This window comes from Hevea brasiliensis, chromosome 3 (genome assembly GCF_030052815.1).
Source record: "Hevea brasiliensis isolate MT/VB/25A 57/8 chromosome 3, ASM3005281v1, whole genome shotgun sequence".
Taxonomy (NCBI): domain Eukaryota; kingdom Viridiplantae; phylum Streptophyta; class Magnoliopsida; order Malpighiales; family Euphorbiaceae; genus Hevea; species Hevea brasiliensis.
In genome coordinates, this window is record NC_079495.1 from 100,989,683 (window position 1) to 101,005,786 (window position 16,104).

At 30.8% G+C, this 16,104-nt stretch overlaps 1 protein-coding gene across 2 annotated transcripts; it reads left to right on the forward strand.

The window, feature by feature from the left end:
* Positions 1–4,682: 4,682 nt before the first annotated feature.
* On the forward strand, positions 4,683–6,812 carry LOC110646123 (G-type lectin S-receptor-like serine/threonine-protein kinase SD2-5). 2 transcript variants are annotated; one of them, XM_021799470.2, is made up of 3 exons: positions 4,683–5,136; positions 5,226–5,529; positions 5,619–6,812. In XM_021799470.2, the coding sequence occupies exons 1-3, from the start codon at positions 5,114–5,116 to the stop codon at positions 6,615–6,617; spliced, it is 1,326 nt and encodes a 441-aa protein (XP_021655162.2). In that variant the 5' UTR covers positions 4,683–5,113; the 3' UTR covers positions 6,618–6,812. The 2 variants fall into 2 exon arrangements, with proteins under 2 accessions (XP_021655162.2, XP_021655161.2); XM_021799469.2 differs by having other exon boundaries at positions 4,683–5,529.
* The last annotated feature ends 9,292 nt before the right edge of the window (positions 6,813–16,104 follow it).

Sequence of the window (16,104 nt, forward strand, 5' to 3'; positions counted from 1 at the left end):
TTCATTCAGGAACCATACCCAGAAAATGACATTAACATGGTGAACAATTAGGTCAAACCGGTGTAGTGCACTGCCATTGTACCAAAATGACTAAATAAACAGTATTTGTTCATTTAGCAATAACTTGGGCTAGACAGGTCCAAATGACCTAATTTTTGTGGCATTGGAAAGGTATGACATAACACTACAACTTTTATGAAGAATACCAACCCAAATTCTGCCCATAACTAAGTCATTTTTCCATCCAAATGTAGAGATCCAAAACTGCTAGAACCAATTAGGTGCCCAGAAAATCTAGGTTAAACCAATCCGGCCAGCCATGTTCAAATGGCCATATCTTGGGCTAAAAAAATTCGAATGGAGTGATTCAAAAAGGAGAATAAAGCTAAGACAATAAGGAAAATTTTCTATGAAGAACACTTAGTCAAATTCCCACAGCAATATGACCAATGGAACAGTGCAAAACAGGACATCAAAAATGAAAATTTGAAATTGTGCCTAGGAGATCTAAAAATTGAAAGGACAACCAAAATCAACAGATTAAGCAACCAAAATATGGTATGTGAGTGAAATTAAAATTCTCATACCTATTAAGCATAAGAAAGTCAATAATTTAACTTGAATAGATCGTAAATAGTAACCTCGAAATGCAAAATTCAAAGAACGTTAAATTAAGTATATTAGAACTAGACATAAATAATTGTGAATTTATTATTGAATTTATTATACGTTATGATATTGAAACATTGTAAAATTGTGTATTTTAGTTGAAAAGAATACCGGGAAAGAACCCAAGACATCGAGTCAAGTCCTAGAGGTGACTCGCACAAGATTTGTGCACAACATAAAATTTTTCTGTAAATTCTCTTGACAATTTATTTTGATGAATAAATTATGATTTATTTTTATTTCAAATTTGTGAATGAAATGAATATTATACTTTTGACTTAAATTGTTGGAAATTTAATTATATGTGTTTGAATTGTTAATAAATGTTTACTAAAATGTTAAGATAGTTTTGAAACCACAGTGTTATGACCATATATCTGAATGCCACACTAGCATGCCTAGTGGGAGGAATTAGTTTTGAATTTTGAATTCCCTCTCTGGCTGAAGTATTGAGGTGTGTGCCTGTAGAGGAAGAAATTGAATGGGTGCCCATAGTTTGAGCTAGCTAGCCTTGAGATTCCTCATAAGACTCCGGCTATTGAGATGAACATTGTATTGATGGCATGATATAACTGTGTGTTTTTATGAAATATGTTTTGGAACTTCCGAAATGAGACTGTTTTGACTAAAATTATAAATTGTGTTTTATATTTGTTTTCATTTTCAGTACCATACTTGAATAAATGTGATTTGATTTATGCATAAAATTTTATTTTAGTATGTTGTGCACCACTGAGTCATAGTACTCAGCGATGACTGTTTATTGCTATCGCAGATAGAGAGATTAATAGAGCAGCGAAGTGAGCTGCTGAGGATTTTAGAGCTACTTCTGGACCTTTTGTCAGGTATAATTTTATACCCTGATTGTACATGTTTATTTTGATGTAATTGACTATATGTACATTTGTAAAGTGGTCATGAACAGTTGTACAGATTTTGTAATAATATTATTTTGGATTTTCTTATATAAATTTTGGGCTAATAAATGTAAATTAATTTTTCTTTAATGCAACATGTATGAAATTAATTATTACTATTTTCAAAAATAATTAAATTGAAATTTTGAGTTGTGAAATATTGATTGAATTGTGGAGTTTGAAGGAAATTGTGCTGATTTGAGTTATAATGGTGGTTGTGAGTTGATGAAGTGTTATATTGAAAGTGTTTTCTATAGGTTAAATTTTCAGTTTTCTCAAATACAGCCCACACTTTGCTGAAATTTTTCCAAAATTTGCAGAAAAATAAAAATGGACAAAAATTTTACCAAATCTTTAAACTTCAAGTAAATGTTTTTAATACCTGCTAGAAAAGCTCACCATTTTCAAAAAGTAAGAAATTTGTTTTAAAATCTCTTGTAGTGTATTTAATGGGTTATCGAAAGACGGACTCGATAATTTATTAGGTATACTACGGGATCATGTTATGCCTTACAGAGGGGTAAGGTGTGACAACCACCCATTTATGAAAATAATATTTTAGCAATTAAGTGCACATAAAAAAAATTGAAGATGATTAAAAAAATAAAAAAACTTAGAGGATTGAAACATCTTGAAAAGTGCTAGAGTAATTGTGAAAAGCTGATTAAAAAAAAAGGGTCACCAAAATATCCCAAAGGTAATTTTGGGTGTGACATGAAATAAAGATAAGTATAAAATCAAAAGAGTATAAAAAGTAGTCCCTTTATATAATCACTATGATAGCACTTGAGATTCATTGTGAATTTCTTTCCTCTTGAGTTATAAAAAATATATATATATATATTGGATGCACTTTAAGTTTCATGATTAGTATTATTCTCATATTTTGTTTTCCTTATTCCCTTTATTTGTTATTCATAATTTTACCCCATTTGACCCCATTACAACCCTTAAAAAGACCTAATAATTCTTTGAAAAATGCTTGTTATATTAGTGGAGTTAGATCTTTTATGCTTACATTTGGGTTTGGCAATATAATCCTCCATACATTACTCATCATCTATTTAAGACACATTGGCTATCTATTTCTTTTAGGTTTGTTTAGGCACAATTGACTCTTATAGCTGATTGGTATTTATTGCTTGGGTTGATTGGTTAATTTTTCGCTATTCTGTAATTATTGAGAGTGATTGCTTCATTCTTTGTGCTTTTCTGTTGGGAATTTAGAATGTTGGTGGCTAGAGGTAAGTTGGTGGTTTGAATTAGTGATTTTTGTGTTTTCAAAGACTGATTCTATTCTCTTCCAAATGAGTTTTAATGAAATTTTGCTTGGGGACAAGCAAGAGTTTGAGTATGGAGGAATTTGATGCATGCATTTTATATCATCATTTAAGTATAATTTTTGCATATAATTTACCCTTATTTATAGCTATTACTGTAGATATTAGCATATATTTAGTTAATTTTGTCTTTTTACACTTTTTAGTTTAATTCTTAGAATTTATTTGCTTTATAGGTTAAATTTAGAAAATTTTGGTGATATTTTGATCAGAGCAGTTATTTGGAGGAAATTAAAGTTAAATTGTAAAATTTCAAAAAGAAAATTTAAAGTTAAGTTTTAAAGAAACAGAAAGTTGCACAACCTATGACACAGCTTATGTTACAGGTTGTGTCGTTGTCAGATATGAAATTTTTCTCAGAGAGAAAATTACACAACTTGCAACACAAGGCGCAACACAACCGACTCAGCTTGTGATGTTTAATGAAAACTGCTGACGTGACATTTTCGTCCTTCTGATTTAATACATCATTTTCTCTAGAATCTTCTGTCTTTTTATCCCATTCTAGGGCAGACCTCTGCACCATATATAAACACCTTTTTCTCTTTCTTTCCACAAGGAGAAAAAAATGGAGATTTTACAAGAGAGAGAAGAAGGAAGAGAAGCACGTGAGATCAAGTTTTGCAACAGCAGATGACGCCTTCTGCAGCACTCTAGCAGCAGATTTTTCATCATTTTACTGGTTTTTTCTTTCCCTTAGCTTAGATTTTCATTTCTTCTTTATTTCTATACTTGGGTTTGTCTTGAAATCATGATTTGTGAGTTGATCCATGAGATTCTAGAGATGGGTCTATAAATATTGTTTTGTATTGTGATTTTTGAACTGATTTAGCCATTTAAATGAGATTTGTTGCATTGTTACCTTGCTTGATGAAAGGGCCCTCATTAAGTTAAGTTTTAATCCTTTATAAATAGACTAAAAAGTGAATGTTAAGGATAGATAATCTTGTAATAAGCTTAGTTTTTCTTAGTGTTAGAGATAAGCTAAGAGTATTAAGGGGACTTTTAAAATCAAATAGAGCTTTAATTAGGTTTTTGTTAGGTTTGAAATACCGTGAAAATAGGGTTTGATTTGATGAATACCAACTTTGAAATGCTTAAAAAAGGTTTCAAAGAACTAAGAATTGATTTCCCTCAAAATTTTAATTCTCATGTGTTTGGCTAAATTGGAAATAAACCACATACAAATAATATTGAAAATCCTATCTCTATAATCATTTTAATTTTCATTGAAGTTAAATTAATTCTTTCAATTTCATAATTAGTGATTTCAATTTGAATTTTAGTTATCTAATTTAATTAGTTTAATTAATTATTTAATTGGACTTAAATTCCTTAAATATCAATTATAATTTTAAATTTCATTATCAATATCTTTAAATTTTAATATTTTATTAGCTTATTTTTTTATTTCAATTTAAACATAATTTTTTATGAAAATAATATTTTTAAAATTATACTATGATCTATACATTTACGAAAGCTATTTCACAGCAATATCAGCAACATATAATCGAATTTTCTGACTAAGGAAGCGCCATGCAGTGGCATAGCCTGCATTACAACGACCAAGAGGAGCAGCCGTTTAAGAAATTGGGCCACTCCAATTTTAGTTTCTAAGCCCATTAGCATCCTTTAAAGCTTAAACTCCTTTGTATTGGGTTACAGACATGCCATACCCGCGTGGAAGCTGTGTCGGCACTTGCCATTTCACCAAGTGGCTAAATATAAATGTTAAACGTGGCAAGCACATATCACAATAAAATTTCCTAATGCCAGGAGAACTGGAGAAGAAGGGGGAAGCTGAAAGGCTTGCGCGCTGGGTAAAAGGGACGCAATCAATTGTCCAAATTCCAATTTTTATCATCATCACAACACCCACATGGACAGCCTGTGCCCAACTCCCTTTTGTTTTAATGCTTATCAAGCTAGGCTTAGGCAATAAAATAGACTACCAAAATTAACATAATCTTTCCTCGCCATAATTTCAACAGCAACACCATTCCATTAACCTAATTGAAAGCTCAGGCCCTTCTTGTTTTCCGGAGTGGGGTGGAACCTGCAAAAGTTCCCAATACTCGTGCCAACTTTTGTCCCTCACTTTCTACCCACCAGATTTTCTGGTTTTTTCTTTTTCTTGTAAAATAATCATACCCCATAAAGAAATCTAAGTAACAGTAGTGCTGAATGTGTTTAATTTTGCTATGGAGGTGTGTCTCTTCTCTTTTCTTCTTCTTCTTCTTCTTATTCTTTTGTTTGCTCATGCCCATTGCAAATCAGATATTCACCTTGGCTACAGAGTTGCCCTTGCTTTTCCTGTTGAGTACAGCGTGGGATTCATTGGGAGAGCTTTTTTGATGGAGACGAACCAAATGGAGCCCAATTTTAAGGCTGCACTGAGTGTGGAACCAATTGATGGAAAATATTCGTGTTCCTTGGAAGTTTTTCTTGGTGATGTGAAGGTCTGGAATTCTGGCCATTACTCTCCATTTTTCACGTCAGAAAGGTGCGTGCTTGAGCTAACCAAGCAAGGGGATTTGCAGTTGAAGGGAGAGAAAGAGAGAGTGGGATGGCGAACTGGGACTTCTGGACAAGGTGTGGAGGTAATACTACAAGCCCTAGGATAGGCAAAAAGTCCATAAACAAATTGAAGATCCATGAGACTAATCTTTCTCTGTCCCCTTTGATGCAGATATTAAAGATACTGGGAACGGGTAATCTAGTCCTGGTGGATGCCCTGAACCTTACAAAGTGGCAGAGCTTCAACTTTCCAACCGACGTAATGCTAAGGGGACAGAGACTGAATGTGGCCACTCGCTTGACTTCCTTCCCCACCAACTCAACTGCTTTCTATTCCTTGGAAATTCAATACAACAAGATTGCTCTCTACCTGAATTCGGGTCGGTGGAACTATTCTTACTGGGAATTTAAGCCTTCCAAGAACAGAAACATCACCTTTGCTGAATTAGGCTCAAAAGGGTTAGCGTTATTCAATGATAACCATCACAAGATGGCGAAGATCTCGTTGTCGAAAAGGATTCACCATCCCCTGGGATTTTTAGCTCTGGGCAATAAAACAGGAAACTTGGGGCTCTATTTTTACTCGCCTGACAAGCAAAGGTTTGAGGCAGCGTTTCAAGCGCTAAACACCACATGTGATCTTCCTCTATCATGCAAACCTTACGGTATTTGTACATTCTATGGTACTTGTTCATGTATCCAATTTCTAACAAATGAAAAGGGGATGGGTTCTGATTGTAGCGATGGTTTTTCCGGTGGGTTCTGTGGAAGAGGTGAGGTAGAAATGCGGGAATTATATGGCGTTAGCAGCGTTCTAAGGGCTGCTCCTACAAAGCTCAATATTAGCAAGGTAGCTTGTGCAAAATTTTGCCTGCAAAACTGTAAATGTGTTGCTGCATTATACTCCTCTGAGGAGTTAAGAGAATGCCACCTTTATGGAGTAGTGATGGGTGTCAAACAGGTGGAGAGGGGAACAAGATGGACTTACATGGTAAAGGTTCAAAAAGGAAGCCATGTTGGTCATGAGAATTCTGGATTGAAGAAATGGGTTTTGGCTATGGTGGGACTGATTGATAGTTTGGTTATTTTGCTTGTTTTTGGGGGGTTTGCCTATTATTTGATTCGAAAGAGAAGAAATAACACTGCCACCACAGCTGATAACACCACCTAAAACTGCCTATGGAAGTGTGATTCTAAGTTTCTGCGATGAGAATTGCAATTTTACCTTTTCTTTTCCTTTATACCCTTGTTTAAAGAGACAAGGATTACGATTTTGGATGTCTTCTACATTTTATATTTGATCATTCATATTGCAGAAATCGAATTTTATGTTTTTAAGCAAGGAAGAATACAAGTTTTTAGCCAATTCTTTTCTCCTGTAGTGTATATGAAATTATATTTTAACACTCTGTAGGTTCTCAATATTAAAGTAGAAACTAGGATGCTGGATTTGTCTTTGGTGTTTGGGTTTGAAATGTTAGTTCGAGCACAGAGCCAGAACATTCTGGCCCAATTTATAGAGAATTTTCCAATCCTTAATTTGGGTTGAGTCCCTTCGCATTTGCAGTTGTCAATTCAAGGATCCAAATTTACATATATTGGGCTTTGGGTTTTAATTTACATATTTACTTGTACTCTTCTATCACTTTTTCAATTGCAACGAAATTCTCTATAAATTGAAATCTCAGTTCTTAAATAATTTTCAAATTTTCCATTCAACTTTTATCTGTCAACTTTCCTTTAGCTATAAGAGTAGCACCAATCGTCATTGCTCCTGCGTTTTGACATAACATATTTTATATTTCTACAAATATTTATTTACAAGAATGTAATAATAATAATAATATATTTTATATTTTTAATAATATATATTTGATAAATAATATAAAGATATGTATTATTTAATTTTAAATTTTAAAATAAGTTGATAAGTTAATTAATGTATTATTATTATTATTATTAAGTTGAAGATTTTTTAAGAAGCCATATGACTTATTTTTTAAGCTATATTTTAAGGTATATGTATATAAAATTTAAATTTGTGTTAAAATTTTAAATAATTATATACTTATAAAAATTAAATTAATTTTTTATTTTTTAAATAATTATTAACTATTTTTCTTTAAATATTTTTTTATAAGAATATAATAATATAATATCTTGCACTTTTAATTGAACTTGACATAGTTTTGTATTTGAGGGATGATATAAAAATATATAATAAATTTTAAATTTTACAATAAATTAATTAATAGTTTTGTCACTGCTGTCTTGTCGCGTTTAGGGGTTCTTTAAAGTTGCTCCAAGCTGTTGGTGGCTTCAAATTGAATCAATTAAATTAAATAATTAAAATTAAATTAATTAAATTATTATATTTTAAAAATTAAATTAAAATAAATAAAAAATTAAATCAAATCGAATTGTTCTATTTCAGTTTAATTCGGTTTGAACTGATTAATTTTGAATTTTGATGAATTTTTTAATTTAGATTTATTAAATTATTTAGTATGATTTTGATATTGATTTGAATCTAATAATCATTCATCAATAAAATTAAATAATATATATATTTATATTTATTTATATATAATTTATAAATTCTATATATAAATAAATTAATTTAAAAATTAATAAAATAATTAGGTTCGGTTTGATTTAATCAATTTTTTCTCTCTAAAACTGAATCAAACTGAAATAATTAAAATTTTTAGAATATAAAATCAAATCAAACTGAATTATAATAAAAATTGAACTAAATTACGAATAAAAATAATTTGATTTAATTTATTCAATTGAAATCAAATATTACTTACCCCTAATCTAGGAGGGGGATACAGGGATGGGCGCGGTGGAATGCAAGGGGAGAGGGGAGAGGTTTGCTTCTTTCCCTTTCTTTCGTCACACACTCTCTCCTCTCTACATTGGAGGGAAATTTATAATAATATTCACTAAATATTTTAAAATCATAAAAATTTGAAAAATTATGCAATACCTGCAAAATATTTTGAGACCTGAAAAATAAATAAAATTAAGATACTAAATATTTAATCACATATTTTTATCTTTTTTATTTTATTAATTTATTAGTATTATATTACGAGACTATAAATTCTTTTGATTTATCATCCATCATTTATAAATATACAGTTTTATTATAATTTTCTTTTATTGAAATTTAAATTTAAAATTTTATAATTTTAAAGTAGATTCTAATATTATTAAGTTAAATCTCATTAGTATATATTTAGATGTCATTAAACTTTAATTTGTTAATTAAAAATCACTTATAATAATAATTTAAATATTAGAAAATTTCTTATTATTATTTCAGGCTAAATTTCACTAAGAAGTACAAAATAAATGGCTAGAGTTAATTATTTTAATTTATAATAAAAATATGCCATATCAATTGCTAATAAAATTTAAACTTTTATATCTTTTATTAAATTAATAAAATATTTACAATTAAAAATGTAATGGATTCATGATGTGTTCTACTCCTACGTCAATTAGGCGTAGCCTTTTTTTTTTTCACTTTTAAGAGAGAGAGGTCTCTAGTTCGAGCTTTATCGATTACTTATTTTAAGATAATTCATTTTTATAGTTAAAAGGAAAATTATTATATTTTATTATATAATCTATTGATTATTATTCAATTTATCAAATCTCTAATAAATTTAAAAAGAAACATATATATCCTGCAAAGTATTTTTTAATGTAAATAAAAGATTGTCATCAATTTGTAATTATTATAATAAACGCCTTGGTAAAAATTTTAGAATCAAAACTAGAATTGAAAATGAAATGGGTAAAATTGGAAAATGAATGATTTTTTTTTCTAATTCTTTTTTATTATTCATTCATGAATGGATTTCATAATAATTTCAATATAAATATATAAACATATAATAATTAATAAAAATATGTTATAATTTTACTTCCAAAACCATTTACTATTTATTTATTTTACTTGTCAAGCTCTTATCGGTAAAATAATATTATAAAATTTATTATTAAAAATGTAATATTTAAAATAAATATTTAATTGCCATGTGGTCAGTTTTGAATGGTCAATAATTATTTTTTTCCTTTTTATCACTATTTTTTTTATAAAGTGTAGTTTAAATATTAAAAATCAATTTTATAATTTTAATTATATTTATTTAAAATTTAAATGTTACATTTCATATTTTTTTGGTTTGACAAAATTTAACTTTATCCTCTTCCCTCAAAAAATGTCAACTTTATTCTCATGGAAATGATCAGTGATTCTTCTATTTGGGTGATTTGGGTAATGACTTTCACTTAGCATCCTCCCAATTCTTTCTTATTTTCTCTTTTAGTAAGGAGATAGAGAAGTGAATATTCAAAATAAATCTGCTCAATAATGATATACTTTTAACATTGAATTAAGTCAAATTATTTCAATCAATTGTTAATTATATATATATATATATATATATAGAAATATTGAGCTTTTACTGTATATTTTAGTAGAACACTCATAGTCCAATCAACTCAAGAGTTTTCACATCTCATTTGTGATTTGTACCTTAATTATGAAATAATGTCTAGAAAGGCGAGGAGCTAGGTAAAACACATATACTTCTACTCTTTTTTTGGATTGCGTTTTGCATTTTAAAACCTTAAACTGGCATTTTGTTGGGGGAGCTCGAACTCAGGGCATTATCTTGGCCACTAGGCTAAGCCTGGGCCGACATATATTTCTACTCTTATTCATCGGAGAGTATTGAGGAGACATATCATTAATTTTTCATGGGAAATGCAGCCAATTATATAATTGTATTCGGTGTCTCATCATTAGCATATATATTGGGGAAAGAAAAAAAACCAACCCATAAATCAGCCATATATTCTTTTCCTCTTTTTCCATTCCCAGCGCCAAACACAACCCAATAATGACATTCTCATTGTTGACAAATAGATAGGAAAAGAGTCGCTTAGCCCCACAGTTTTGAATTTTTGATGCTTCCTATGCTAGAGCCTACAGCATGATCATCATACCTTCGTAGCATTGGTACGTGGCTCGAATCATATCATATCCTAATGAGTTTTTGTCACCTTTTCCTGCCTGTTTCAGTGTTTGTGCTTCTGCTTTGTTAGAGGGTGATATAACCCGCCCGGAAAAATTGAGTCAAATGGGTAAGGGCTCAGTTAAAAAATCAAATATTAAAAGAGTTCGATTAAAGAGTCAAAAGTTTGGATAGCTAGGATGTTTGATGGTCATATGTATGCTCGGATATGTGTTCAGAGTATTAGATAAGTCGAATGTTCAGTCAAGAGATCCGAACAATAACCAATCCAATGACAGTCAGATTTCTCTCAACAACCTAGATATTTTGGATTATCAACGGTTACGTCCACCAGAAAGCTTGGGGCCACAATCGAGCAACCCAAAAGTTCAAGAAATCGCTACTAACTATTATTAAGGTCTAAGTTTATAAATAGTAGAATGACACTCTACTCAAATTATCATTGAACTCAACTTTCATTCTAAAAAAAACTTTCCAAAATAGCTGATCAATAGGTTATCAACATCACTTATTTCTTTGTGCTACAAGCTTTCATCATCCATAGACTGATCAAAAGAGATTCACAGCCCCATCAATGGAAATTGAGAGAGTGAAGACTTGAATGACCAAGTCACTAGGCTTGTTTCATGTCTTTATTAATTCTTTTCTCCTATTTTGTAGGGGCTTAAGCATCTAGTTGAAATTAACAATATTAGGTGTACAGTGGGCTAGAGGCCCTACATGTGACCTCGATATGAAGGGGGAATAGGGGATGCTTCAATCTTCATTCTTCTGCTGCTATCATGCAGTTTCGTTTCTTTCGCCTGTGGATTTTGCTGGCTACATCCCACATGTGAGGAATTCAGACAAAAGACACGCTCCATCAGATTTACCTCTTACTCCTGATAATGGTCTGTTTTTGAACGAATAAAAGAAATAGAATTAATTTAAATGATATGTATATAAAAATTGAATTGTCATATTATTCGATTAAATTATTAGTAATAATAATAATAAAAAAGAGAGGAAAAATGTTACTGAGCTCATTTTCACAACCAGAACCTAGCCCGTGAACCTTAATGTCACAAATCTCATGTCAGAACAAACGAGTGGCATGTTTGGCTGGACCCCATTCACTCAACTATCAGTTGTCAATTTGTTGCACACTCCAACTCCAAGAGACCCCATGATACAAACAGGTACTTATAGCCATTTGTCTTACGGCCACCATGGAAACAATTAAATATGAATCCACCTTCAATGAAATTCATCCTCTATGCTGTGAGTATGGTCCAAAGATCATCTCAGAAGCTAAACATTATTCGATTGACGATTTCAGAAATTAAAATTACTTCTGCTTTCAATGAGTTATGTATATATATATATATATGTGTGTATGTTATTGTAAATCTCCTGGTAAGTACGTGGATGAGACTTTGTTGCATTGTGTTGATAATTGATGTGTTCTTGGCATGCATTTTGTTGTGACATAATAATCATTTAGGTAGTGGACATTGGCTCAACGAGGCACTCGTGGCCCCAGAAATATATGAAAGATTAAAATTTCAATGTTATAGGATTTTGGAGTGGAGTGTTAAGAGAAGTAGATTGTAAACTTCAATGTCGACAAATATACATAGCTGTCAAGTGATTGCGAGGCTTGTTTGGGAGCATGGTTTTGCCTTGGCTCCATATCAAGTGCTCTTCATTTTAAAATTCATAAAATAAAAAAGCTGTCTCCGCAAGGTGGATGGGAACCCTATGCACTTCACATATTGAAAGTCACCTTTTTAACCTCTAACTTATCTTACAAGTTGATCAGACTTTTGTCTATGCGTTCTGAAATTGACCCCTCTTTCAAGTGAATTTTGTCTCTGCTTGCTGCTCTTCTGCTATGCTTGATCGCTTGTATGCTCCTTTCTGAAACCGTAATGGTCCCTTTGCTTGTTTCCTTTTACATACAAATAAATAACAAGAATAACAACAACTAAGTTTTAATTTTAAATTAATCGGAATTCATAATATAGATTATTTTTAACCATTGAAGTTAAAAAGAAAATATATAATTTCATATGAAAATTAGGAGTTGAAGGTGTAAACTCCTCCCCAAAAAACGATCAAAACATCATATGGTAATGTTGAGAAAATTTTCCATGATGAGTTAGACAAAGGAAATTCATTTCGCAGACTTCTTTTCTCAAGGTTTTTGTATATGATTACCTACCATGTTGGATTGCTTACCTTTTTGAACTTCTTTTAAGGCAATGGAATCTCATTTTGCAAGAAAAGTTTGGAAAGAAGAAAATAGGTTTTGTCACGAGACAGTTTTCCAAATTTAGCACTATTTGTATCAAATATATAGGTATTGTTTGATTGGACCATTTTTTTTCCATATTTTTTTATCCTAATTTTTGAACAGATAGTGTGTGATTGGACATTCAATCATGCCTTTATATATTCTTTCAATGGCTCAAAAAAAAAAAAAACTCGTGAAAAAGTTGCACGAACGAGCAATGCATGCACCACTTAACTAATAATAATAGGCATCAATTGTCGATCTTAATTAAGTTTACCCTTGGCTAATCTAGGCATTAGATTGTAGATCATCATGGTTTACCACATCATGAACATAATAACAACAAGAATTGTCAAGTCTGGTTTGTAGCCTGTGACATTGTGATACAAAAAGCATTAATCCCTGGAGCATTTCGTCAGCTAGAAATTATAAATTGATTTTCTATATGGATCCTAGGAAGACAATCGAGTGGTAAAACCAATCATGGTCTCATGTATACTTCCAATTGGTTGTAGACTTGGCATGCTTTAATTCAAACCTAGACTCATATTAGTATGTTTAATCAAGGATTCTCCATCAATAGATTTAAATTATTAATACTGAAATCATGTCGAAAAATGTGAGGGCTTTAATTCGAATTTCAATTAAGATTTAATGAAATATATATTTTTTCCATTTGTTGAATTAAGAAAAGAAGTAATTACTTAACCTTAATAATGAAACAAAATTCTGGTGGATCAAATAATGCAAATAGGCGTGTCAAACTGGTTTTCCAAAGTTGTTGAATGGCTTAATTTTCTTTTATAATTGCTCTGGTAACTCATCATTCTGATGATAAGCACCAAGTCACTCTCAATTGATAGAAGATTGAAGAACTATTTTTGATTACTTGACCACAAGTGCTACTGTTGTCTCCAAGTATCCATCGCTAAATCCAGTGTCACAGCAAGACTTTTGAAATTTCTTTTGAGGAAAACAACAAAATTAAATCAAGTTCCATGTAACGTTGACAAGGATTCGACAATGACATCAATCAAGAAATTTACAAGGGCACGTGCTGCTGATTATTCTTTTTATATAAATAGGTCGCTAGAACTACGCATTGATATTCATAAACTGGGGACATCTTGCTTGCTTAATTAGAAAAACTAAAGCATTTCTGCAATGGGATTTGAACACATACATATCCAATATAAACAATAATGATTATGACTGAAGATCCCAAGAGGGTGGGTGTGGGATATAATTAATAATAGACTTGGATAACAATACATTCTATTAAACCAAAATTAAGGGAATAAATACAATGCAAATTATAGTGAAGAAGACTCTTATATGCCCTATGTCCCTAAAAAGCCTAATAGAGAGGAGCAGAAATCGGAACCAACGCAAGAGACAAGGTCGGGGGCAGCTTCTGTTTGTATGCGGGTTGATGGCCACTCACATGTGAATTGGTGAGTACATTTTGCTTTGTTTTTATGGATTAGAGAACACAACATCTCTATTATGGGAATTACACATTGATTAATCTCCCTGAATATAGGCTCATTTTTAGGAATCAAAGTCATGTATATTATATACACACACATGTAGTTGAACAAATTTTGCGCACTGGATAGCATATAGGCAACAGACACTTGTACTCAACAACAAGACCTGCCCGCATAACAGCTGCTGCTCAGGCTACTTTTGTTTGATTTCCAGGTCTGGCCAGGCTACTATACTGCTTCATAGCTGGTAGCGATTTTTATATATATTTATACACACTGATCTCAAGGTAACACATTGGAGTAATGGGGTAAGTTGGGAGGAAAATTTTCAAAACTGATGAAAATAAAGGAAAAGAAAAGAAAAGAAAATATATTGAGAAAGAGTAGGTAGCTAGGTATAATGCAAGATCTGTTTGCATAAAGAAGTAGTTCACGCCCATATTTTTGGAAGAAGAGCGGGAGGGGAGGGGGGTCACGTGGAGAAAGAGAAGCACGTGCAATAGAGGGAGAATAGTTAATGTTCTACGCGTAAAGGAAAGGAATCTGCTCGTGATTGGAGACACGAGAGATAGTGAGGGAAGGCATCGAAAGCAGCGAAGGAAGCGTCAAAGGATGTTTAGCTGTCAATCCCTCCAAACACTTCTCACGGGGCAAGTTTTTCTTTTATATTATCTCACTCACTCTCCCTCCCTCCGTCTGGGAAAAAATTTAAAATACATTCCATTCATTAATATTTTTATCAATTCGAACGAATTCAATTTTTTTTAAATTTTAAAAAATTTCATTTTAAAAAAATAAATATTAATTATAATTATATAAAAATTTAATTAAATTCTTTTCTCATAAATAATTTATTATAAAGAAAGTCTAAATGTACCAAATAATCATCTCTTTCTCTCAACCATTTCCTATCCAAAATAATACCCCACTTCTCTTCATTCTTTTTTTTCTTCTTTATCCACCATAAATTTGTGCTGCCTTTCTAGTACTAATATGTCTTTCCTTCTAAATAATCTCATAAAATCACACTACAAATCAACTTGTCACTTGTCATGCTCATGCATGCTCTTATTAAGCAATTTTACACATGATCATTTAACTTTCTATACTACAAATTTCTTCTTTATTCCAATTATTTAGTCTTTTTATTGATTACATTTTAGTTAAAATTTAAATTTGTAGTCTCATAATTTTAAAAATAATTTAATAAAATTTAATTGGATTGGATTCACCAAATTATTTCTTGTTGAATAGCGATCGGATATTGGATATAGTCTTTATATATATATATATATATATATATATATATATTATGTAATATGTAATAATATTAATATGCAAGCTGAATATTTACATAATAATAGATTGAGCAAATTAAGAAACTAATAAAGCAAGATTAGAAAAGCTGATGTAATGAAATTTGTACGTACAATGTGGCTATGGAAGTGTGAACATATGAAAATAAATTTTAATTCAGTAATCATGACTGATGTTGGTGACCAAGAAAATTTTCAATAATCTTGTTGGTGATGGATATATAATTAATGTAGTCTATTCACAAATTAAAAATATTAATAATTAATAATCATCTATATAATTAAAGATGCATGTTCAGATTTTATTATTTTACTCAACAAGGATTGATTATATATAAAGTAATCAATCATAGATTAGATTTTTAAACAAAAAAAAAAGGAGAATACATTAAAAAATGTGATAAAAGAAATATAAAAGGAGGTTAATATGGTAAATTTAGGAGAATGAATTATAATTTCGTGTGGGGGAACGGGGGCACTCATGCAGGAAACGAACAAGCAATCATATAGGGTGGAGAGGTCA